The 27058-nt window shown below is 42.8% G+C and overlaps 1 protein-coding gene across 1 annotated transcript in view; it reads left to right on the plus strand.

The window, feature by feature from the left end:
• The window catches only part of LEMD3 (LEM domain containing 3), a 334102-nt gene that overhangs the window by 5398 nt on the left and 301646 nt on the right, over nucleotides 1-27058 (plus strand). The window contains exon 2 of the mRNA XM_029615649.1: nucleotides 21577-21614. Coding sequence (XP_029471509.1) covers nucleotides 21577-21614 — 38 coding nt within the window. The remainder of the gene's footprint in view (nucleotides 1-21576; nucleotides 21615-27058) is intronic.

The following is a 27058-nucleotide window of genomic DNA, read 5'->3' on the forward strand; positions in this document are numbered from 1 at the left end:
TAATTTTGTTTTCCTTAGTGTAGACAGATGGACTTAGCTTCCCACCCTCTGCTGCCGAATATTTTTGTCACTGGTCCTCCTTGGGGCTGCCTGTTCAGGGGATTACTGGTAGGTCTTCATCCAGTCCCTAGATTGGGGTACATGCGTTACTTGCTTGAGTTCAGTGTTTCTTGTTGGTTGAGTACAGTAATAGTTGATTATTTTGTTTTTTGCTAGTCTGTCCACAGTTGATTTTGAAGAGAATAATGGCAGGCTGGTGTACCTGCAGTATATATACTGTGTCGTCAGTTTTCTCAGTCTCCATCTGTTGGCAGGGGAGCATAATCCAGTGGTCCTGAGTCCATCTGTCTACACTAAGGAAAACAAAATTATCAGGTAAGTAATTTCTCCATTTTATTTTATTTATTTTTTCTTGTTTACTTCCAGTGCCTTAGCATGCTGGTAGTTTAATATTTTTTGATAGTTAACTCTTTAGTATGTGAATAAATAAAATGTGCACTGAAATGCTATGCATATTTCTTAATTGTATCTCATTGGGCTCTAAGAGTTTACATTTTCTTTACTTGTGGTAAAACAAAGTTCATCCCCAATTAAGTAAACTAAGGGAATACAAATGCATTAGGAATTAAAAAAAAAAGTACATTAACACAGATGAGCACAAAAACATGTGCAGTGTGTATAAATCATGTTTTGTGCACATAACCTTTTTAGTTTTAATTAGATAGGTGTAAAGTTTAAAAGGCGTTTTTTTTTTTTGTTTTTTTTTTAAGAGTAGGCACTTAACACAATTGTTACCAGTGTGTGCAGAATTATTGTATGAAAAACCATTCATTATTACATAAACTGTTTTAGGTAGGTACTTGTAGTAGCACAGTTTTAATTAATGTGCTTCTTGCTAACTACATGGAGTGCCCCCTAGTCCTTGTATTATCTGAAAGAGTAAATAACAGGTACACAGTTACCTAATCAAGTTCTTTCATGATTTTGTAGACCATTATCATATTCCCCCTCAGCCATCTCTTCTCCAAGCTGAGTAGCCCTAACTTCTATTAGACTTTATTCATAGGGAAGCCATTCCATGCCCTTTATCATTTTGGTAGCTGTACTTCAGTGCAACTATATATATATATATATATATATATATATATATATATATATATTTATTTTTTTTTTTGGTATCTGCCAACGAGAATTGCACACAGTATTCAAGGTGTGGTCTCACAACAGAGCAATACAGAACATTATGATATTCTTGGTTTTATTCCATTCCTAATAATTCCTAACATTGCTTTTTTTGACCACTGGCACACTGAGCTGACCATTTCAGTATATTACCACTGATACCTAGATACTTTTCCTGGGTGGTAACTCCTAATATGGAACCTAACATTGTGTAACAGCATGAGTTATTTTTCTCCATATATATCCCCTTGCACTTATCCACATTAAATTTCATCTGCCATGTGGATGCCCAAGTCTCACAAGGTCCTCCTGCAATTTATCACAGTCTGCTTTTGATTTAACTACTCTGAATAATTTTGTGTCTACAAACTTGATCATCTAACTAGTTACACCCCTATCCAGATCATTTATAAATATATTAAAAAGCACTAGTCCAAGTATAGATCCCTGAGGTACTCCACTGTTTACCGTTTTCCACTGAGAAAACTGACCATTTAATGTTGTTCTGTTTCCTGTATTTTAACCACTTTGCAATCCACAGAAGGATATTGCTTCCTGTCCCATGACTTTTTAGTTTTTCTAGAAGTCTCTCATGAGGGACTTTGTCAAATGCCTTATGAAAATCCAAATACACGACATCTGCCAGTCCACCTTTATCCATATGTTTATTAACCCTTTCAAAAAACTGTAGCAGATTTGTGAGGCAAGACTTCTCTTCGGTAAATCCATGCTAGCTGTGTACATGTTCTGTGATTTTGGTCTTTAGAATACAGTTTCTATGATTTTTCCTGGCACTGAAGTCAGGTTCATCAATCTATGGTTTATCGGATCACCCTGGAATCCTTTTTAAATATTGGCATTATATTCAACCCTCCAGTCCTCAGGTACAATGGGAGATTCTAATGATAGGTTACAAATTATTTACAATAGGTCTGCAACCTTATTTTTATAGTTCTTTCAGAACCTTGGGGTATATAACATCCAGTCCAAGTGATTTGCTACTCTTCAGTTTGTCAATCTAACCTACTACATCTCCTAGGTTCACCGTGATTTCACTCAGTTCATCTGAATCATCTCTGAAAAGTTTCCACAATGGGTATCTCCCAAACATCCTTATTAGTAAACGCTGAAGTAAAGAATTTTTAGTCTTTTCCATAATGGCCTTACCTTCCCTAAGTATCCCTTTAACCCCTCAATTATCTAATGGTCCGACTGACTCCTTTGTCGGCTTCCTGTTTCAGATATGTTTTAATGAGTTTTTGCCTCTGTAGCCAACTTCTTTTCAAATTTTCTGGCTTATCAATGTTTTATATTTAACTTGCCAATGCTTATGAATATCCTCCCTTGTATCTCTACCTATTTCTTCTGCCTGCGATGGAAGTCTGTACTTTATAAAATTCTTCATATCCTTGCATGTTTTTCACGTTCTGCTGTCTAAAAAATACAAATCAAAATGCATTAAATGCTACAAAGCTACTAAATGTTTTAGATTTGTCTAAATCAATTGGACAGTCAGAAGAAATGTCTTGGATCAATTGTGAACTGCTAAGTGAAAACGCTAGTCAGTAATCTGCCCAAGAACAGGTGTAAGTTTTAAGCTCAGAAATTGTCACATGATACCCAAGAATCAGGAACCCATATTAAATCTAAAATATTTCTGGCTTGATGTGTAGGAGAGGTCATCAATTGTTTTAAATTAACAGCAGATAAAATTGAGAAAAAGCTGTCCAACTTATATTTTGAAATATTTTCTAAGTGCATATTAAAATCACCAATATGACAAATTCTCAAATTTTAAGATGCATTAAAGCAGACTTAAAAATGAGAATCACACCATCTACCCTTTTTATTTACTCTGGGCAGATGGAAGATAAGTATAGTTGGGGGAACATAGCTGCTGTAACACAGCAATATCTGAGGCAGAATACTAACTTTTTTAGTAATATAAAACAAATCCAGATTTTCATCATTGAGTGAACAAAATATATAGTACCTTAATGTAATCAGCTTTGAAGTTCTTGACAAGTGGAATACAAATCCATCTGGGAAAAAAAAAGGGGGGGGGGCACAGGATTATAATACCCCTTTTGCCTATAATGGTAGACATATGAAAAGTTGTAGCAGTAGACAACTGAATAGATGTTCTAGTGTAACAGGAAAACCATATAATTTCTTAGCATCCAGTAAGATGAATCTAGAAAAAGTGGGTTATGAGTGGGTTATGCACCTCTACCAGCAAATGGTGGATGTGCATCTCCCTACTGGGGATTGCTTCAATTTGAAAAAAGAGAAATAAGGAAAATAAATTTGCCCTGCTCTCCTGTGGTGATAGCAAAAGGTCTCTCCCCCAGTTGAGAATTCCTGAGGTGATTTCCGTGGTCCTTCAGATGAGTGCCTTGGTCCAGTAGCTTGTTTTTCAGCTGCTATGGACTTAGTTGTTAAGGAGCTGAAAGGCAGCAGGTGCAGGAAGCTGAGTGCTTTGGTGGCAGCATATGCCCTCTCCCCCCTTGTAGCTGGAGACCATTTCTGTACTCGGCCAGGTAAGGTTAGTTTAAAAAAAAAAAAAAAGACAGTGGAGGGAGGTTGTCTTGCTGTAGGTCTTCCTCCTTTCCCTTGTCTCTGTGCTTGTCACGCTGTTCCGATGTTCATCCCACTCTGTGGGAGGTCGAGGGATTTGAACAGCCTCTGTAGGCTAGGCCCTGCTCTGAGGCTTTTTTGCTGTGTACTGCGTGGTGGGCCTCAACAATGTATCGCACGCTTTCTTTAGGCTGCCCTCCACAGGGTTATCGGTTTGGTGTGTGCGTCTAGCTATGCGTCCAGCTTTTAGACACTTAGGCAGGCCTAGTATCTGTGCATCCAAGTTAAGTGGTGCCTTAAATAGCCATCCACTTACCTGTGCACACAAGCGTTGTTGTGTGCTATTTTTTACAGCACCTATCCTAGGGATGCCTAGGTGTGAAACGCCTAGAATTTTTTGGATGCTTTTTAAAAAAAAAAAAAGAAATTATGAAAAAGATACACACGCCTGCGGCCGCCTAACAGGCACAATCCTCCGCCCTGTCCAATGCTTTCAGGGCAGAGTTGCAGGTGCAAACCTTGCCTGGACCTCCTATTAAGCTACAGAGAACTCCTGGAGCGGCAGCGGGACTGCCCGAAAGAAATCTGGATGGCACGGATGATTATACCAATCCTGACTCTCTTGAGGATGGTGAAATTCCTCCAGGATCAGAGCCATATAGAACTATGCTACAGTTCTTCCATAGAGATGACCTGCTAGCTCTGATTTCCAAGACCTTGAAAATGCTGGGAGTACGTGGGGCAGGTTCCATGTCTGAGCCGAAGAAAAATCCCATTTTTCCTTGCATGTAGCAGATGGACTCAGGACCAGTGGGTATAGTGTACTCCTGATAGCAGTTGGAGAAGGATCAGATTTCAATCTGACGTCAGCCCTAGTACATATACCCCTGCAGGAAGTGCAGCTCTTCAGTATTATCCGTCTCCATAGCAGTGCAGGACTCTGTGCACGCTAGCACAGCGTTAGAGTAATTTAGCAAAGAAAACCAAAACAAAAAGAAATTTTACCTCTACAGACGAACCCTGCTCTCCTGCGGTGACACCCATTGGGTCCCTCCCCCAGTTGAGAATTCCCGATGTGATTTCCGCGATCCCTCGGAGGTAAGCCTCGGTCCGGCGGCTGACCCTCAGCGGGGACCTAGCCCCAACATTGGGTGAGGCTGAGAGGCAGCTGGTGCAACTTCGAGCACGGCAGTGAAAGTATTTTCCCTCTCCCCCCGCAGCCGGAGACCACCCAGAACGAGTCCAGGAAACGCAGAGACAAGGTAAGTTAGAAATCTATTTAAAAGTCTCCGGTCTCCAAAGCTCGAGGAGTCGCACGGGTCGCCAGCTGCGACCAGTGCCACCAGGTTGATCTGCCCTAGCAGGGCTAGACCCAGTCGGATCTGAGGGTCCTCCCACGTGGAGACCCTCCGAGGTGGTCGCCATATTGATCTGTTTGCTGCCCTGTCTGCTGCCCCGATCCATGCGCACAGAGGCGAGCCATGCGCACAAATATCTTGTGCGCGCAAGCAACGCGCATAGACACATGCTTACTGTGCCGGGCGCATAACTTCGATCTGTGCGCACAACAGCGCGCACGTCTCCCTGAGCGCGTACCAATCCTACGTGCACAACTTTGCACCGGAGCGCATAACTAAGCCACCCGGGCCCTGTATTTTACGCGCACAAGCCATGGCACCACCAGAAAAGAAGCTAAAGGCCTTTGCCCAGCATGCCAATTAGAGCTGCACAGCATAAGGAGGCCACGGCCCTGTGTATACAGTGCGAGGAGGCCCTGTGGGATCCAGCCCATGGCCCTCCCCAGCCGGTATCGGGTTCCAGCTTCTCGAACAGTACGCTGGACCTAGCGTCCCCCAGCGGGACCCTCCCTCAAACAGGGCTCCCCAGGGACACCGCACCTCTTAATTTAGACTCAGCATCTATCTCCTGGGTGGAATTCTTTAAAGGCCTGCATACATTCGTCCACATACAACCGGGGCCTCCGATAATATGGCCACAACCCCTGCCAGAGGACCTCTATGCCCAGGGAAGTGATTCCACCGACCAGAAGCCCTGGACACGGACAACTCAGATGAGGAATCAGAACCCCTGAAGGAAGGGGAACCCCCCCCCCCTCCCGGGGGACAGAGCCCCACTGAACCATGAGGCACTTCTTCACCAAGGACGAGCTTCCAGACCTGGTTACACACAGCTTGAAAGAGCTCGCTATCCCAGGCACAAGTGCCTCGGGGGAACCTAAGACAAATCCCCTCCTAGAGGGACTCCGTCAGACCTCCCGTCATTTCCCACTATTACAAACCGTCCAGCAGCTAATTGACCTGGAATGGGATGCCCCGGAGACTACGTTCAAAGGGGGGCATACCCTGGCAGTCATGTACCCTCTGGACCCAGCCTCCAAAGATCTCCTGGCATGTCCAAAAGTGGATGCTATGGTCTGCGCGGTCTCGAAGCGCACTACTATCCCAGTTGAGGGAGGAGCAGCACTCAAGGATGCTCAAGACAGACTTCTGGAATCCATCCTCAGTCTGACGTCTCCGCTATGTCTCTTCAGATTGCGGCCTGTTATGCCGTGGTGACACGCGCCTGCTTATGACAGACCAGGAAAAACACTTCTGGGAAGCCCTGGAACCAGCAGTATTATTCCTCATAGATGCCGCTTCTGATCTGGTGTGCACCGCAGCTAGAGGAGTGTCATCAGCTGTGGCAGCCAGAAGACAACTTTGGCTCCGAAGCTGGTCAGCTGACACATCTTCCAAAACGAGACTCACAAGGATGCCCTTGAAAGGACCCTCCTGTTGGAAGCGAACTAGAGAAGCTAGCCAGCAAATGGGGTGAATCCCCACTGCCGCAGCTACCAGAGGACAGGAATAAGAGAAACAAGCGACCCTTCCCCCGAACTTCCAGGGGCAGAGGATCACAGCGCTTCAACCCATACAGAAGCACATATCAAGCGGCTCGCCCACAGGCAGGAGCCAGTCCTTTCGGAACAAGCACAACAAAAGGGGAGCTGGCTCGGGCCCCGGCCCCAGCCACACCCCACAATGAAAATCAGCAGACCCGTCCAAAGGAAGAAGCCATGGGGGCAGACTTGCCCTGTTCTACCAAAGATGGGTCGAGATAACTTTGGACAAGTGGTCCTAGCCATCATTCGAGAGGGATATTACTTGGATGTCCACCACCTCCCTCCGGACAAGTTTGTGGAATCTCCCTGCCACGAGGATGGCAGTGGAAGCTACACTGACCAGATTGCTAGCCTTAAAGGCTATAACACCGGTGCCCACACAACAAATAAATACTGGACATTATTCCATCTATTTTATCGTTCCCAAGAAAGAAGAAACGTTCCAGCCCATCCTGGACCTAAAGTCCGTCAACCGCCACCTGAAGATTCTTCGCTTCCGCATGGAAACCCTACATGCTCGGTAATTAAGGGCAATACAACCGGGAGAGTTCCTTACATCTCTGGATCTGTCAGAAGCCTACCTGCACATCCTGGTCCATCATGAGCATCAGTGTGTTTTACGCTTTGCGATCCTGGACCACTACTACCAGTTCTGGGCACTACTATTCGGGCTAGTCACAGCACCCTGAATGTTCACAAAGATCACGGTGGTAGTGGCAGCAACACTGAGGAAAGAAGAAATCCTCGTACACTCATATCTAGACTATTGGCCTGATCAGGGCGAAATCCCCAGAGGAAAGTCACCAAGTGACCAACAGAGTCAAAACTCTACTGGAGAGCCTCTGGTGGGTGGTCAGCACAAACAAGAGCTGTCTGCAGCCCTCCCAATCTCTAGAATACTTGGGAGTCCGGTTCGACACCAAACAAGACAGTCATCCTGACACCGACAAGGAGATTAAAACTGATGACTCGGTTGCTAACCCTGTTGAGCGAGCTTCATCCCACGGCATGGGACTAACTCCAAGTCCTTGGTCTCATGATATCCATACTGGAAGTGGATCCATAGGCAACAGCTCACATGCGACCTCCGCCCTTACAGCGTTCCCTACTGTCACAGTGGAATCCGATGTCCCAGAACTACTCCGTTCGCCTCCAGCTCCTGGATGAAGTTCGAACCCAGCTACAATGGTGGCTACAAGACCATCTGAGCAAGGCAATCCCGCCGACCTGGATCCTGCTCACCATGGATGCGAGCCTATGAGGATGGGGAGCTCACTGCTTGGAACTGACCGCCCAGAGGCAATGGGATAATGAAGAGTCTGGATGAAACATCAACCGACTGGAAGCACGGGCAGTCAGGCTAGGCACAGGCTCCGGGGCGAATCGGTCAGACAGTGCCACAACAGTTGCCTACATCAGCCACCAGAGAGGAACCAGAAGCCAACAGGTGTCCCTGGAAATAGACCCCCCCTAATGGCGTGGGTGGAATCATACCTACAAGAGATCTCAGCTGCTCACGTCACGGGAAAAGACAACGTCACTGCGGATTACCTCAGTAGAGAAAGTTTAGACCCAGGGGAATGGAGGCTGTTGGCCACAACCTTCCAGTTAATAGTAAACTGCTGGGGAACACCAGCCATGGACCTTCTGTCAACACGGTCCAACGTCAAGTTCCCAACTTGTACAGTCACAGATGAGAACCACAATCCCAAGGGATCACTGCCCTCGTCCAGGCCTGGCCACAGTAAATCCTGCTATATGCCTTCCCTCCGTGGCCGCTACTGGGCGGTATCATCTGCAAGATAGAACACCACAGGGGACCAGTACTTCTAGTGGCCCCCGACTGGCCAAGAAGGTCGTGGTATGCAGACATGCGAAGACTACAGACAGGGAGCCCTCTCCCTCTACCTCCACACAGGGATATGCTCCAACAAGGTCCGGTCCTCCACGAAGACCCAATTCTATTCTCTCTTATGGTCTGGCCATTGAGAGGACACACCTGAAGAAGAGCGGATACTCGGGGGCGGTGATTGACACCCTGCTCTGAGCATGCAAGTTTTCCACATCTCTAAACTACATACGAATATGGAGAATATTCGAAGCCTGGTGTGAAGCTGCGTCAGGGCATTATCGCATCTATGAGTGATTGCTTTCTATTTTCCGGGCTTGAAGATGTGATAATGCCCTGATGCAGCTTTCTGCGAAATGTTGCCATTGTCAGCGTTTCCTATATTCTGGCATCCACAGGCAACTTTGGTGCCGATTCAAAAAGCAGGGAATTCATCTTCCAAGATAAGTAACTCTGACACCAGTAAGGCAACTTTTTCAGTGCAGACAAGATTGTGAGTAGTATTGCATTTCTGGTAACTCAGTTCAGTGCAGACAAGATTGTGATTCAAATTGATTATTGTTCCTGGGCAATTATAGAAATAATAAGATTGCAAGATTCATCACTATACACAGAATATTGTGGAACAAAGTCTTTGAAAAGCCGGTTTAGTTCTACCACCAGCCCTAGTTTGCGATTATGGCACAAGCTTGACCTGGACATAAAGAATCCATCAAACATGGTGTAGTGCATATATTTTTAAGAAAATTCCAAAAAAATATATTTTTTGAATAAAAGAAGACTTTATTGGAAAGAGGTTTTTGTCCTATGATTACAACTGGTTCAATTTCTGATAAATCTATTCAGACATATACCAGTGCTGAGGTCTCTTACTCTTTTAAAACAAATTGCTCCTTCAAAAATAGTCTTGCAATAAGATTAGACACCAGCAATTTTGCTCATATGATTAGAGGTGTACAAAATTATGAAAAGACTTGAACGGGTAAATGTGAAATGGTTATTTAACTTTTTTGGCTAATACAAGGACTAGCACATTTTTAAAATAAATTGGAGAAAATTCTTTTTCACTCAACACACAAGCTCTGGAATTTACTTGCCGGAGGGTGATTAAGGCAGTATAGCTGGATTTAAAAAAAAAAAAAAAAAAAGTTTGGATAAATTCCTGGAGGAGAAGTCCATTAACTATCACTCAATAAGGAATAGCCATTGCTTGTTGCTGGCATTAGTAGCATGGGATCTATTTAACGTTTGGGTACTTGTCAGGGACTTGTGACTTGGATTGGCCACTGTTATTTATTTATTTATTTCGGATTTTTATATACCGACATTCTCAATACAAGTATCGAATCAGGTCAGTTTACATATAACAAAACTTTCGCACAAAAGGCGTTACATGGAACAGCGTTTCTTAACATATAACGTATAACATATAGCATATAACCTATAACATAGATATTAATAATAAATTATATATTACATAGATAATTATAATAGTAACTCGTCAACGGGACGTAGGTAAATGTTGGAGACTTACTAGGCTTGATGAACTCTTGGTCTGACCCAGTATTGCATATCTTATCATGAAATGAAGACATTTCATTTCTTAGCGTCCAGACAGATGAATGCAGAACCAGTGGATTATGCTCCTCTACCAGCAGATGGAGACAGAGCAAAGCTAACATTCACAGTATATATATCCCTGTAGTGACAGCCTGCCAGTATTCTCATTCTCCAGCATATGGTGGAAGTGCATCTCCCTACTGGGGGATTGCTTTAAAAGAAAAAAAAAAAAGAAAGTTTTAAAGGAGACTATATGCACCTGTCTCCTGAGGTGATACCAACTGGTTCCTCCCTCAGTCTAGTTTCTCCTGGTGTAATATCTATTCGATCCCTCCTGCAGTCAAGTGCCTTGGTCTGTAGTCTGTTTGTGGCATGGATTTAGCTGATGGGAGATCCAGCTGAAAGGCTAGTGGTTGCAGTAAGGTGTGTGTGATGGTGAATGCAGTAGCCCTCTTCCCCCCCCCCCCCCCCCCTTTAATTGGAGACCACAGCTGTTCTTGGCTGGAATAGGCAGAGCTCAGGTGAGAAGTAGTGTTTAAAAAAAAAAAAAAAAAAAAGTAAGAGTAAGGGGGTAGAGCACTTAAGGATTCTCCCCCCCCCCCCCATTCCAGTCTCCAAAATCTCTGCGTTGATCCGACTTATTTCCTGCTTTTGTGGAGGACTTGGGCATCGCAGCAGTCTGGTAGGTTGACCAGCCCTTTTAGGCTAGGCCCCGTTCTCAGGCTTTTCTGTGGCGCCGCAGCAGTATTAGTGCGTTTTTTGTGCATGTCCCTCGCACATCTGGGCCTGTAGTTGGTTCACGCCTGCTCATCCAGATGGGGAATCTACCTGGGCCGCATACTTGGGCATCCAGAAGTTTTTGGATGTCCTGGTTGGACGTCCAGGGATAGATGTTCCTTTTTTTTGGGCATCCTTATTTTAAACTACTGCACAGTTTGACGCTCTGTTTTCAGATGCAGTGAAGCTTGTTGATAGTGGGTGCATATGGCACAGTTAACAAAGAAGCCTGGGCACCTTGCAGTGTGTGCTGCTTGTCATATTATGGCATCGCACCCTGGTGTACCCTCTAAACTGTATCAGCTCTGCCTGGATGCTGAGGGGGAGTTCTCCGTTGGCTTTTGCTGAGCCCGACCCTTCCCTAAAATAGTGGGAATGGGATGTGTCAGATGTTCACCTGGTTTTGAGCCCCCCCCCCGCCTTTGCCATGGATCCTTTCTACAGGCATGAAAGGCAGAGTCAACCAAGGTTGACAGTCTGGAATTGCAGCTGTGAGACCCTGCAAGGCTGGTGGAACGGGCAGGTGCCAGGGAACGTCTTACCCTGCTGCAGGGCATTATCATGATGAAACAGATGACTTGAATCCCTGGAGGGAGGTTAGGGATATTCCTCCAGGTTTGGAACTGTACAGAACAGTGTTGCATTTCTTCACAGGGATGAGGTGATGGCTCTGGGTTTCTGGAGGTGGAAGGTATTGAGAGTGCTGGGTGCTGAGACTCTGGCTGAGCCATGAAAGAATCCCATTTTGTCTTCTGTGTAAAGCCTCATGTTTTTTGTTTTTTTTTCCTGTAATGGAGGCCATTCCAGAATTGATTGTTTGATCTTGAGTGGGGCGCCCCTGAAGCGAATTTTAAAGGGGGATGAGTCTTGGAAGGACTGGTTCCCTTGGAGCCAGCTGAGAGAGAGCAGTTACACATTTCGAAAGGTGATGCACTTGTGTGTACTGTTACCAAGCAAATTGCTATTCCTGTAGAGAGAGGAGCTGCCTTGAAGGATGCACACAATGGTTTTGAAATTGAGGCCATCCTTAGGCAAGCATTTCAAGCAATGGCAATGACTTGCAGATATCTTCTTATTGTTCCCTGGTGGCTCACTCTTGTTTACCTCTCTCTCAGGAGGTCGATGAATCTAATGTGAATTCCAGGGCAATATTGGAACCAGCAGGCACCTTTTTGACAGATGCAGGGTTGTGATTTGGTCCGCCCCTCAGCCAGAGGGGTGGATTTGGTGGTGGCAACCAGGCATCAGTTATGACTGAAAAACTAGTCGGTCCATGCGACTTTCAAGTCTAATCTTACGAAGTTGCTCGTAAAGGCTTGCTTTTGTTCGGTAGTAAGTTGGAGAAAATGGACAATAAATGGAGTAAGTCCTCGGTTCCTCGATTGCCAGAGTATAAGAAGCAGATGCTGCGTCCCTTTAGCATCAGAGGCAGTTGTGGGGGATCCATATGTTTTTCTACCCTATAGTGGAGTGGCTTTTCGAAGGACTCTCTATTTTTTTTAGGTCTGTCCTTCGTCCCAGACAGCCCAGATGGGGCATAAGCTCGGATAGTGGAACCTCCCGAGCCTCTCAATTAAGGGTGTATTGACCCACCCCTGGAAACGGGAGGTAGGGGGTCTTCTCTCTCTTATCAGAGGTGGGTTGATATCTCGTTAGCCCAGTGGGTCCTGGAGATGATACAAGATGGATATGTACATGGTGTCTCCCTGCCATTCCCCGCAGAAGAGGCAGGCAGTGGAGTGTGGCGGTTTCTTGGTCTGAAGGCTGTGGTTCCATTGCTTCTGTCTTAGGAAGATACAGGCTGATATTCCATTTCTTTATTTGTGTGGAAGAAGGGCTCTTTATTTCCCCATCCTGGATCTCTCAAAAAAGATATAATTGCGATGGAGAAGGTACAGAGAAGGGCTACCAAAATGATAAGGGGAATGGAACAACTCCCCTATGAGGAAAGACTAAAGAGGTTAGAACTCTTCAGCCTGGAGAAGAGACGACTGAGGGGGGATATGATAGAGGTGTTTAAAATCATGAGAGGTCTAGAACGGGTAGATGTGAATCGGTTATTTACTCTTTCGGATAGTAGAAAGACTAGGGGGCACTCCATGAAGTTAGCATGGGGCACATTTAAAACTAATCGGAGAGAGTTCTTTTTTACTCAACGCACAATTAAACTCTGGAATTTGTTGCCAGAGAATGTGGTTAGTGCAGTTAGTATAGCTGTGTTTAAAAAAGGATTGGATAAGTTCTTGGAGGAGAAGTCCATTACCTGCTATTAAGATCACTTAGAGAATAGCCACTGCAATTAGCAATGGTTATATGGAATAGACTTAGTTTTTGGGTACTTGCCAGGTTCTTATGGCCTGGATTGGCCACTGTTGGAAACAGGATGCTGGGCTGGATGGACCCTTGGTCTGACCCAGTATGGCATGTTCTTATGTTCTTAACCTACTTTACGGGTGGCTCGTTTTTCGCATACACTTTTGCGCTCAGTGATAATGGCCATGCAGTCAGGAGTTTGAAATCCTTAGTATTGTCCGAGAAGTACCTGTATATCCCCATCTGGCTAAAGCATCGACACTTCTACGCTTCATGGTTTTGGGGCATGTTCGTTTTTGAGTGCTACCCTTTGGTTTGGCCTTTGCGCCAAGTACCTTTTTTTTCTACAAGATTTTGGAAGAGCCTGAAATTGGTTGACCATGGAGAACCTGGCCAAGAACAGTCTTCAGCCTTCCCCAGTCACTAGAGCTCTCAGTATCCACTTCTACACGAAACAGGGCAGGGTGTTCCTATGGGAGAGTTATATTCAGATGTTGATGACACAGGTGTTTTTATTGATGAACACAATACAATCAAAAGTGTGGTTCTGTCTACAGTACTCAAATCGATTGGCGATGACCCTGGAAATGATACCATGGGCGAGGGTTTCATTTGCGGCCTCTTCAGTGCACTCTGCAGTCTCATTGGAGCCCATAACCTCAGGACTATTCAATTCAGCTTCATCTGCCGATAGAGATCTGCACACACCTGAGGTGGTGGTATAAAGCGGATCATCTGAGGAAAAAGGGGGTTTCCCTAGGCTCACTGGACTGGCTAGTGCGCATGACAGTTGTGAGCCTCCAGGGTTGGGGAGCTTATTGTCTGGAGCTGACAGCGCATGGTCGCTGGAGTGTCTTTCTGGAGTATCTATTGGCTGGAAGCCCGTGCAATCCGGTTGGCATGTTTGTGGTTGGACGATTGTTTTCAGGGTTGAGCAGTTCGAATAATGTCGGACAATGCGACAACAGTGCCTTTCATCAATTGGCAGTGTGGATCCAAGAGCCAGCTAGTATCACAGGAAATAGTTCAACTTATGGAATGAGCAGAAGTGCATCTTCAGGAGAGATCTGTCTTGAGCAATACAGGAAAAAAACAACAATGTAAAAGCGGACTTTCTCAGCAGACAGAGTTTGGATCAAGTTGAATGGGAATTGTCAAATGAGGCATTTCAACTGGTAGTGGATCGCTGGGGCCTTCAGATTCTGGATCTATTAGTGACTTTTTTTGCACTGCAAAAGTTCCTTGTTTGTTCGGTCGCAGGAGAGATCTTAAGCTCTTGGGCATCGATGCACTCCTGCAAGAGTGGCCAGAGAGCGAGTTGCTGTATGACTTCCCCTGTGGCCCATGTTGGGCAGGGTAATTCAGAAGATTGAGAGTCACAAGGGGATGGTGCTTCTGGTGGCACCATTTTGGCCCAAGAGATCATGGTATGCAGATCTGCAAAGGTTCTTAATGGTCTCTCCCCTCCAGCTTCCACGCACAGGGATCTGCTGCACCAGGGGCCTGTTGTTCACAAATATCTATCTCAATTTTGTCTGATGGTGTGGCCCTTGAGAGGGCTCACTTGGTGAAGCATGAATGATGTTCTGCGGTGATTGCCACCTTTCTTCAGGTGAGATGATTCTCTGCTTCATTTGCCTTTGTGTAGGTTTGGCGAGTGTTTGAGGCTTGGTGGGAAGATCGAGGGGTTCTTTTTCGTTCAGTTAAGATCCCACTCATTTTGGAATTATTGCAGTATGGATTAAAGGGTGTACCCTTAATTCCTTAAAGGTACAGGTAGTGGCTCTTGCCTGTTTTCAGGGGTTCAGTGAATGATGAGCCCTTGTCAGCTTATCCAAATGTGGCCAGTTTCTTAAAAGGAGTGAAACATCTTCATCCTCCCTTGTGGTTACCAGTGCCCTTGTAGGAATCTTATTCTGGTTTTGGATTTCTTAGCGGGTCTTGCGTCTCGATAATGTGTAATCTTTCCTTGCAGTTACTGACCTTAAACTGTTTCTTGTGGCAATTTGTTAGGCGCTTAGAATATCTTAGCTGCAGGCCTTTTCTTGCTGGGATCCATTCCTTCGTGTGACTCTAGGGGAAATACAGCTGTGAACTGTTCTTTCCTTTTTGCCAAAAGTGGTCTTGGAATTTCCCTTGAATTGGTCAGTTTCCCTGCCGTCTCTGAATAGGGAGAGAGATGCGGAGGAAAATAATCTGTGACCTTTGGATTTTAAGAGACCTATTGTGAGGTATAAGGAGGCTTCTAGACCTCTCGGGAAGATGGATCGCCTGTTTGTCCTCCATGGTGGAAGTAAACGGGGCGAGCCGGCTTCACAGGCTACAGTAGCTTGCTGGATTAAGGAGGTAATCATGAACGCGTATGTGGATGTTGAATAGTCATTGCCTAGTCAGTTTAGGGCTTATTCCACTAGGGCTCAGGCAGGGTCATGGACAGAAGTTAGATTGTCTCCTGTCAATTGCTGAGCTGCGACATGGTCCTCCTTACACACCTTTTCCGGGTATTATCATCTGGATGTGCAGACCTGGGAGAACGTAGCCTTTCCATGTGCACTTTTGACTGGACCGCGGGCAGTCTCTTGCCCTATTCGGGAGTAGCTTGGGTGCATCCCACTGGTTCTGGATTCATCTGTCTGGATGCTATAAATGAGAAATTACTACTTGCCTGAGAATTTAATTTTTCTTTAGATCAGACAGATGACTCTATCTTCCCACTGCCGAATGATTATGCTGTGGTCCTCCTGCGTGACTGTTTCCAGGGGTTCCTGGTAAGCATTAATCCAGTTCCTAGACTAGTGTAAATACATTATTTTCTGAGCTCAGTGATTCCTGGTGGCTGAGTACTGGAATGGTTATCTGTTAAGTTTTGTTAGTCTGTCCAGAATTGACTTTTGCAGAGAATACTGGTGGGCTGATGTCACTGCAGGGGTGAATATATAGTGTCAGCTTTGCTTAGTCTCCATCTGTTGGTAGAGGTGCATATCCCACTGGTCCTGGATTCCTTTGTCTGTCCTAAAGAAAAGGAAATATCAGATAAGTAGTAATCTCTCATTAGAAAAATAATAAAATTAGTAATTCCTAAGATTTAAAACTTGCAGGCTTTGTGGACAATATTTAAAACTAACATCTTTGAAGCTAAAATATTCTTCCATGCATTAAAAAAGCTAGAAGGAAAAGAGACAAGGCTAAAAGAACATCATTCAAAAAATGGAAAGCAGACCCAAAATGAGGAAAATATGGGCGAGCATAAGCACTAGCAAGTTAGATGTAAAGGATTTAAATTTAAGAGAGAATTTTTAAGACACTTCCCATAAAAGTAAAAACAAACAATAACTTTAAGTGCTTTCAAAGCAAAAATCCTGTGAGGTAATCATTTGGGCTGCTAGATGACCATGAGGTAAAAGAGATGGTCAGAGAGGGCAAGGATATAGCAGAAAAAATAATAAAGTTTGCCTCTGTCTTTGTTCTGAAGAGAATGTCATGTCCACACTGGAAACTTCCTTTTTTTTTTTACTCTGATGGTCGTGACTATGAGTGACTAAATGAAATCGTCGTGAAAACCAAAAGCTTCTAGTGCGAGACGCTATGTCCTCTCCAAAATGAATTGACTCTTTAAATTCAATATATCTGCATGCCCCTGAAGAACTATACAGCGAAACACGGGCCATGTTGGGCTGGTTGGATAAAAAGCATCTAAGGCTCTCACCATATACTGTTTTGAAAATTGAGGACATTTTAGAAAAATTTATAAAATTAACAAATACACTTGTTTTTTTTTCATTAAAAGATTTTTTGAAGGTGGATGATTAGAAGAACGGTCGGTTACTTTTTAAGTTTCACAACGTCAGGCTTGCTGACACCTTCTAGGCTATATTATAATTCATTTTTTATTTCCACTTTTTTGAAGATTTCAATTACTCCAATATCGACTGGGTAAATGTATTATTGGGACATGCTAGAGAGAGAGAGAGTTCCTGGATGGAATAAATGACAGTTTTAATGAGCAATTGGTTCAGGAACAGACGAGAGAGGGAATAATTTTAGATCTAATTCTCAGTGGAGCACAGGATTTGGTGAGAGGTAACTGGCAATAGTGATCATATGATCAAATTTGACTTAATGACTGGAAGGGGGGACAGTAAGCAAATCCATGGCTCTAGTGCTAAACTTTCAAACGGGAAACATTTTGATAAAATGAGAAAGTTTGAAAAAAATCTGATAGGAGCAGCAACAGAGGTAAAAAGTATGCAAGAGGCGTGGACATTTAAAAAAATAAAAAAACCATCCTATAAGCACAGTCCAAATGTATTCCACACATTAAGAAAGGTGGAAGGAAGGCAAAACGATTACCGGCATAATTAAAAGGTGAGGTGAAAGAGGCTATTTTAGCCAAAAGAACTTCATTCAAAAATTGGAAGAAGGATCCAACAGAAGAAAATAGGATAAAGCATAAGTGTTGGCAAGTTAAATGTAAGACATTGATAAGTCAGGCTAAGAGAGAATTTGAAAAGAAGCTGGCCATAGAGGCAAAAACTCACAGTAAAAACTTTTTAAAATATATCTGAAGCAGAAAGCATGTGAGAGCCATTAGATGATCAAATGGTTAAAGGGTCACTTAGGGATGAGGCCATTGCAGAAAGATTAAACAATTTCTTTGCTTTAGTGTTTACTGAAGAGGATGTTGGGGAGATAACCTTCTCCGGAATGAGTTTCATGGGTAATGATTCAGATGGACTGAATCAAATCACGGTGAACCTAGAAGATGTGGCAGGCCTGATTGACGAACTGAAGTGTAGTAAATCACCTGGATCCGATGGTGCACACCCCAGGGTTCTGAAGGAACTCAAAAATTGAAATTTCAGAACTATTAGTAGAAACGTGTAACCTATCATTAAAATCATGCATTATACTTGAAGACTTGAGGGTGGCTAATGTAACCCCAATATTTAAAAAGGGCTCCAGGGGCAATCCGGGAAACTACAGACCAGTGAGCCTGACTTCAGTTCCAGGAAAAATAGTGGAAAGTGTTCTAAATATCAAAATCACAGAACATATAGAAAGACATGGTTTAATGGAACAAAGTCAGCATGGCTTTACCCAAGGCAAGTCTTGCCTTACAAATCTGCTTCACTTTTTTGAAGGGGTTAATAAATATGTAGATAAGGTGAGCCAATAGATGTAGTGTATTTGGATTTTCAGAAGGCATTTGACAAAGTTCCTCATGAGAGGCTTCTAGGAAAAGTAAAAAACTATGGGATAGGTGGCGATGTCCTTTCGTGAATTACAAACTGGCTAAAAGGAAACAGAGTAGGATTAAATGGACAGTTTTCTCAGTGGTGGGGAGTGGGCAGTGGAGTGCCTCAGGGATCTGTATTGGGACCTGTGCTTTTCAATAAATTTATAAATGATTTAGAAAGGTATAGAGAGAGGCGACCAAAATGATAAAGGGGTGGAATAGCTCCCTTATGAGGAAAGACTAAAGAGGTTAGGACTGTTCAGCTTGGAGAAGAGACAGCTGAGGAGGGCTATGATAGAGGTGTTTAAAATCATGAGAGGTCTTAGAACGGGTAAATGTGAATCTGTTATTTACTCTTTCGGATAATAGACTAGGGGGCACCCTATGAAGTTAGCTTGTGGCACATTTAAAACTTATTGGAGAAAGTTCTTTTTCACTCAACGCACAATTAAACTCTGGAATTTGTTGCCAGGGGATGTGGTTAGTGCAGTTAGTGGATCTGGATTTAAAAAAGGATTGGATAAGTTCTTGGAGTAGAAGTCCATTACCTGCTATCAAGTTGACTTAGAAAATAGCCACTGCTATTACTAGCAACAGTAACATGGGATAGACTTAGTTTTTGGGTACTTGTAAGGTTCTTATGGCCTGGATTGGCCACTGTTGGAGACAGGATGCTGGGTTTGGTGGACCCTTGGTCTGACCCAGTATGGCATGTTCTTAAAGCTCTATCAGTTTGGCCCTTGTAGGTGGACATTTCAATCATTCTGACTTTTCTGCAAAGGGGATTTGATAAGGGATTAGCCCTCAATTCCCTAAAAGTTCAGGCAGTGGTGCTTTCTTGTTAAAGGGAACAGTCTCTCAAGGAGCCGATGTGGTCCACATACTTCATGGAGTTGTGAATCTCAGTGCCTTGGTTTCTCGGTGTATCTTAATGTGGCCCTTATAGCACTTGTGGCACATGTTTTCTAGCCTCTGAGGCAAGCTTTGTTGAAGGATTTGTTTCTAAAAGCATTTTTGATAGCCATTTGTTGAGCCAGACAAATTTCAGAGTAGCCAAGCATTATTGTGCAGAGATCCTCATTTGAGTTGTTGAGCAGAAGTGTATGGTGTCTTTTTTTTTTATATTTATTTATTCTTTTTTTATACAGTACCATTATTTTTTCCTAATATGGTCTCAGATTTTCACCTGAACCAGATCATTTCTTTCCCAGCCTTTGCAAAGGAGGATTGCCTTAAAGTATCCTTGCTTCTTGGATGTTCATGTATTCCTCAAATATTTGAAGGTAACTGTTTTAGGAACACGGATAGACAATTTTTTGGTTGTCCTCGTAAAGGAGAGCCTCCTTTTGAAAACATCTTTTGCCCATTGGATGAAAGAGGCAAACTCTTGAGCATATTTATTGAAGGGTTGACAAGTTCTAGAGTTGCTTCATACTCCTACAAGAGCTCATGCTTCCTCATGGATAAGTTGATTTTGGTTAATCTAGTAGTTTTGTCTTTGCATTTGTTTACTAAGCATTGCAGATTGTTTGTCTAGGCTAAAGCAAATGCAGCTTTTGGGGCAGACAGTCTCAGGGCAGTCCTGTCTTTTTTTTTTTTTTTTTCCTGTCCAAGTTAGATTAGTCTTAGGTACTTCCCATATGTCTGGACTGGTCTAGCAGGATGATGAGGCGGAAGAATTGTAGTCATGGGTTTTTTGTGTGTTTTTTTTTCTTTTCTTTTCTTTGAATTCTGGTAGACCAGTCCAGAATCCTCCCAGGAAGGCAGTGGTTGCAACTCGTTTCGGTTGTGGGACCTTCAGGTTTAGTAGAGGAATCACAGGTTGTTTTTTTTTTAAAACTATTTATAGAATTTTCAGTTTTTCAACAAGAAATATTTTGTGGTACAAGAAAAGTTTTGCCTATGAAAAAAAGGAATGTATAGAAAATTGATCATAAAGCAAACTAGTCCATAAATGGAGAGACAGATGCCCCCAGTTAAGTAAACATAATTTTAAACACCGGAAGTACTCCAAAACAAAAATTCTATCATATCAAGAAATTACTCTACACTGGATTTGCCATCAAGAAACCTTTTTAATGGTATAGGAAATTTGAGAAAATAGGATGCCTCTAGTTGCAAGACTAGGGACTTCAATTGCAGAAATGATTTTCCCTGCATTGGGAAAAACATTTTCTTTATCTCCCAAAAAGTGAAGAGATCTGTTCCTGAAAAAGTTTCAGTACTAAATCGCTATCCATTTTTAGAGCAAAGGAAACTCAGTTTCTCTCTAGCAACTAAACCTATATTGAGTCATCTTTTTACTACTCCTGGTTAAGGAGTTCCTGAAGGTTTTCTAGATTTTCTTCCCTTCCTCTCCTTCCCTCTGGTTTTTGGAATATTTCTTGAAGGATATTCTCCATTAGGGGTTCTCTTTCAAAGACCCTCGGTTACTAAGCATTTGTCCCATAGACACAGAATGGGAGAAAATCCTTAGTAAATCAGGCCCAAAGTTTGTTAAAAGTTTGTATTGTAGGGAACATGTTTCCTCCATTGCTTTATGAGAATACTGGCAACTAGCTGTGCTTTACTAGTACTATTACTAGTGGTAATGTTGCTGGAAAAGTTGTGTTCTGTCCATCTGCTGGCAGTGAGGTATAAACCCATGCGTCTAGACTACTCTAGCTGGTTTCAAGGAAAAGACATTAACAGGTAAGACTAAATTGCTGTTTTCTTTTGATGCTTCATACAGGAAGTAGCATGGATTCAGTATATTTTTTATTTTAAAGCATAATTATTGCATCTTTTGTGTTAACATTTTGTTAAATGCACACTTTTAAATTGGATCTTAATTTAAAAAATGCACTTTGATTTTAAGAAAAATAAGATTTTACAATTATTCATCCTTCTTTTCTTACCATGTCCCTATCCTTTCTACACACACACATATGCTGAGAAAACCAAGTACAAAAGTGTAGCTTTTTTCATGTGTAACAATTGCTAGTTGCTCCTTATGTCATGTTGCTTGGCATTATATGTTACATTTATAGATAAATGCGGATATAGAATACATGCGCAGAATAAATGACACATAGTAGCCTTTCAGGTAAAAGGTTTGGAATATAAAATACTACCATGATTTGTTTGTAGCTAGTACAATAAGTACCTGAGTTAATCTGTTCTTTTTCTTTTGTTTCACAGTCAAAAATCCCCTTGATATAGATTTTGAAAAAATACAAGTAAGTATATATTTGTCTTATCAGTGTCTGATTCTTTATTGAATATATTTTTAATGCATTTACTCAAAATGTCTGGAAGTCATCGTGATGACTGAATTTGGACCATGAATTCCAAATGTTTTATTACTCAATTACTTTTTTTCCCCCTGACATCTTTAGTATATTTTAAAAGGAGCACTTCAGAAATTGTATTGGGTCAGCTGATTGATTTTGATATCCTGTTGAGATATAGCAAGGATGTAGAGCTATATTCCCTTTTAAAGGAGACTGTATATTCAGCATGTTTTGTTAGAGATAATCCTGACAACTTTGGTTGGCTAGCCGTATTAGTTTGTAGTAGCAAAAATGACAGAGGCTGTTGGCATCTATAGACTAAGCAGTATAGTCAGGCATGAGCTGTCGAATTAAACTATCCAGTTTGTCATATGTATGAAGAGTAGTTGGAGTTTCTAGCTAAAACCATTGAAATATATCAAGAATCTACAACCCATCTTGGATAGTACCAGTTCTCAAGGTTTTTGGCTTTCTGGTAGGCCCTGTCTTGGCCTACTAACATTCTTCTAACCTCAAATGGATGCTTACAGCAACTGCAAACCACATGATGTGACATCAACTTGGGGAAATAGACTGCCACATAACTTTTTCTCCATATCTGCTGAAGCAGCACTATTATAGGTCTCTGCAACATCAACTACAATGGCTACCGGTGCCATTGGTCGGCCCCTGTCACATGGTAGGAGCACAAGATGGCGCCGTCCATTGCTCATACCATGTGACAGGGGCCGACCAATGGCACTGGTAGCCCCTGTGACAAAGTAAGGGCAAAGGCTATCGGCGCCATTTTGAATACTGGCAGCCCAAGTGCAGGAAATCGTTCCGGACCCCTGCTGGACCACCAGGGACTTTTGGCAAGTCTTGGGGGGGGGGGGGTGGTTTGTAGTTAATTACATTTAAAGGGTTGGAATGGGGACAAAAAAAATTGGTTGTAGGGTTTGGGGGGTTTGGGTTTTTTTATATTTGCTCCATAAGACGCACAGACATTTTCCCCCCCACTTTTGGGTAAAAAAAAAGTGTCTTATGGAGCAAAAAATACGGTAGATTAGTCAGACTTCCCAAACATATCTTGTCGTTTTTTTGAGAACTTTCATACTATAGTACAGGCCCTTGTTTTGCCTCACAATGAATACTGCAACTCTCTCTGTGGACAAGCAGAACAGTAGTGGTACAGACTCTTGATGTGTTCTCTTTGAGCTCAGAAGAAACTTTGAGTATGTGTGAGAGTTCCAGACAGAGGATGTCCACCAGGAGTAGACCCTTCTGTGGGAACCATGGACCCTTCTTTAATCATATACTTCACCATTGGGGTCCTGGATTAGTGTTTCCTCCCCTCTTGGATCTGAAAAAGGTTCGATGGGACTAGTTTCCAACTGCCTATCTGAGCCTTTGAAGCACTAGTTGCCACCTGAGGACCTATTTTACTTCAGGTTTCTGGATAATTTGGGCAAGGCACTTGGAGTTAACATGCATAAGGACAAAAACACTCACACAAGTCTTTGGCAGTAGAAGAGGACTGGAAGCACGCACCTAATGGGGCACAAATCTCAAACTCTTCAGTTAACTGAGTGAAGACCAATTTAATGGTGGTTAAAGAGGATTGGTAAGTATAGCTTTGGGAAATCTTTGGACTTGTGAAAGAGTGATATATTCTTTAGAGTTTGTGTGTATCTGAGGTAATAAGCAAGCCAGAGATAGTTAATTCTAGTGTCTTTCCTACCCACTTAACCCTTGATTTTTAGGCAAGTGACACGTTCTCATTAAAAATCAGTCAGGGTCTTATCTAAATCATACTATTGTACCAGCCCTTACTGAAGGTTTAATCATCCCCTTGTAGGACACTAGCTGATTAAATTTACAGGTGAATTTACTAATTAAAGTACTCTAATTCCAACTCCCTTAGTATCCTAAACTTAACTAGAAACTCAAACTAAGATGAAGGCAGCAGTCCAGCAGCAAGAGTGGGGGCTTTCCAGTCTTTTGTATTGTCACATGTATGATTTTTTTACCTGCCGGTGAGAGATTGTATGTGTGCATTCTGTGCAAAACTCCTGGCTCTCAGGGAACGAGTCCGATCTCTGGAGGCTAGAGTAGCAGACTTGGAGGAGCTGAGGCAGACGTTAATGAGACCTTCAGGGACATAGTAGTCAAGTCCCAAATCCGGTCTAGCAGCCCCAGTACTGCCTTGGATCAGAAAGGTCGCCCAGTAGGAGAACATCACCCTGGTGTAGCAGGAAGTGATCCTGTAGCAAGGACCTGCTCTCCAGGTGATGTATTGTCCTCTCGCACTGAGGACAAGTCTCCCAGGGCTACTGCCGAGGAGGGAAGGGTTAGGCCGGCCGTCATAGTTGGTGATTCAAGTATTAGAAATTGTAGATAAGGTGGCTGGTGGACGTGAGGACCACCTGTTAACTTGCCTGTGATGCGAAAGTGGCAGACGACATGCGTCACCTAGATAGGATTATAGACAGTGCTGGGGAGGAGCCGGCTGTAGTGGTACATGTGGGCACCAAAGACACAGGAAAATGTGGGGGAGAGTTTCTGGAAGCCAAATTTAGGATTTTAGGTAGAAAGCTGAAATCCAGAACCTCCAGGGTCGCATTCTCTGAAATGCTTCCTGTTCATCGTGCAGATCCCCAAAGGCAGGCAGAGCTCCAGAGTTTCAATGTGTGGATGAGACGATGGTGCAGGGAAGAGGGATTCAGTTTTGTAAGGAATTGGGGGAAACATTTGGGGAAGGAGGAGACTTTTCTGAAAGGATGGGCTCCACCTTAAGCAGAGTGGAACCAAGCTGCTGGCACTAACTTTTAAAAAGGGGAGAGAGCAGCTTTTAAGCTAGAACAAGGGGGAAAGCAGGCACTCAGCAGTGCATGGTTCAGAGAAATGTATCCTTGATGGATACTAATGAAACGGGAGAGTTAGGGCATCCCAACAGAGGTTCTAATAAAAGCAAACGTAGTCCATGTGCCTATATGTAAAAAATCACAGACTCTAATGATTTCCAAATTATCCCTAACAACTGAAAAGCAGGTTGTTAATACAAGCAAAAAACACAGTTTGAAATGTCTGTCTGCCAGTGCCAGAAGTCTAAGAAGTAAGATGGGAGAGTTAGTGTATAGCAGTAAATAAGATTTGATATAATGGCATCACAGAGACTTGGTGGAAGGAAGATAACCAATGGGACACTAATCAGGATACTAATTATATTGCAATGATAGGGAGGATCAACTTGGGGGTGTGGCACTGTGTCCGGGAGGGTATAGAGTCCAACAGGATAAAAATCATACAAGAGACTAAATGCTCAGTAGAATCCATATGGGTCGAAATCCCCCTGTGTGTTGGGTAAGAGTATAGTGATGGGAGTAACTACAGTCTACCTGGTCAAAATGGTCAGGCAGATGATAAGCTAAGAGAAATCAGGGAAGCTAATCAATTTGGCAGTGCAATAATAATGGGAGATTTCAATTACCCCAATATTGACTGGGTAAATGTAACCTCAGGACTTGCTAGAGACACAAAGTTCCTGGATATAATAAATGACTGCTTCATGGAGCAATTGGTTTAGGAACCAACAAGAGAGGGAGCTATTTTAGATCTAATTCTTAGTGGACTGCAGGATTTTGTGAGAGAGGTAAATGTGGTGGGGCCACTTGGCAATAGTGATTATAACATGATAAAATTTAAGCTAATAACTCGAAGGGGGACAATAAGTAAATCTACAGCTATAACACTAAACTTTCAAAAGAGAAACTTTGATAAAATGAGAAATAGTTAAAAAAAAAAACAAACAAAAAACCCCCCAAAAAAAACCCCCTGAAAGGTGCAGCTGCAAAGGTTGTGTTCAACAGGCATTAACATTGTTTAAAAATACAATCCTAGAGGTGCAGTCCACTTGTATGCCATGCATTAAGAACTGTGGAAGGAAGGCAAAACGATTACCGGCATGGTTAAAAGGTGAGGTGAAAGAGGCTATTTTAGCCAAAAAAAATCCTTCAAAAATTGGAAGAAGGATCCATCTGAAGAAAAAAGGATAAAACATAAGCATTGTCAAGGTAAGTGTAAAACATTGATAAGACAGGCGAAGAGAGAATTTGAAATGAAGTTGGCCATAGAGGCAAAAACTCATAATAAAAACTTTTTAAAATATATCTGAAGCAAAAAACTTGTGAGGGAGTAGGTTGGACCATTAGATGACCGAGGGGTTAAAGGGGCTTTTAGGGACGCTAAGGCCATTGCAAAAAGACTAAATGAATTCTTTGCTTCTGTGTTTACTAATGAGGATGTTGGGAAGATACCAGTTCCGGAGATGGCTTTCAAGGGTGATGAGTCAGACGAACTGAACCAAATCACTGTGAACCTGGAAGATGTAGTAGGCCAGATTGACAAACTATAAAGAGTAGCAAATCACTTGGACCGGATGGTATGCATCCTAGGGTACTGAAGGAACTAAAAAATGAAATTTCTGATCTATTACTTAAAATTTGTAACCTATCATTAAAATCGTCCATTGTACCTGGAGGGTGGCCAATGTAACCCCAATATTAAAGGGCTCCAGGGGCGATCTGGGTAACTATAGACCAGTGAGCCTGACTTCAGTGCCAGGAAAAATAGTGGAAACTATTCTAAAGAACAAAATCATAGAGCATATAGAAAGACATGGTTTAATGGAACACAGTCAACATGGATTTACTCAAGGGAAGTCTTGCCTAACAAATCTTCATTTTTTTTTTTGAAGTGGTTAATAAAAATGTGGATAAAGGTCAACCAGTAGATGTAGTGTGTTTGGATTTTCAGAAGGCATTTGACAAAGTACCTCATGAGAGGCTTCTAAGAAAACTAAAAAGTCATGGGATAGGAGGTGATGTCCTTTTGTGGATTACAAACTGCTTAAGACAGGAAACACAGTAGGATTAAATGGCCAATTTTCTATAGATATCTCATATCTATAGAGAGAGCTATAATTTGTATTGTCTGCAAAATACAAAATTATTCAGAGTATATTAAATCACCAGCGGATTGTGATACATTACAGGAGGACCTTGCAAGACTGGAAGATTGGGAATCCAAATGGCAGATGAAATTTAATGTGGACACCTGCAAGGTGTTGCATATAGAGAAAAATAACCCTTGCTGTAGTTACACAATGTTAAGTTCAATATTAGGAGCTGCCACCCAGGAAAAGGATCTAGCCATCATAGTGGGTAATATTTTAAAATCGTCTGCTCAGTGCTGCAGCAGTCAAAAAAGCAAATAGAATGTTAGGAATTATTAAGAAGGGAATGGTTAATAAAATGTAAAATATCATGCCTCTGTATCACTCCATGGTGAGACCGCACCTTGAATACTGTGTACAGTTCTGGGCATCTCAGAAAAGATATAGTTGCGATGGA

The sequence above is a fragment of the Rhinatrema bivittatum genome, chromosome 9, assembly GCF_901001135.1.
Source record: "Rhinatrema bivittatum chromosome 9, aRhiBiv1.1, whole genome shotgun sequence".
NCBI lineage: Eukaryota > Metazoa > Chordata > Amphibia > Gymnophiona > Rhinatrematidae > Rhinatrema > Rhinatrema bivittatum.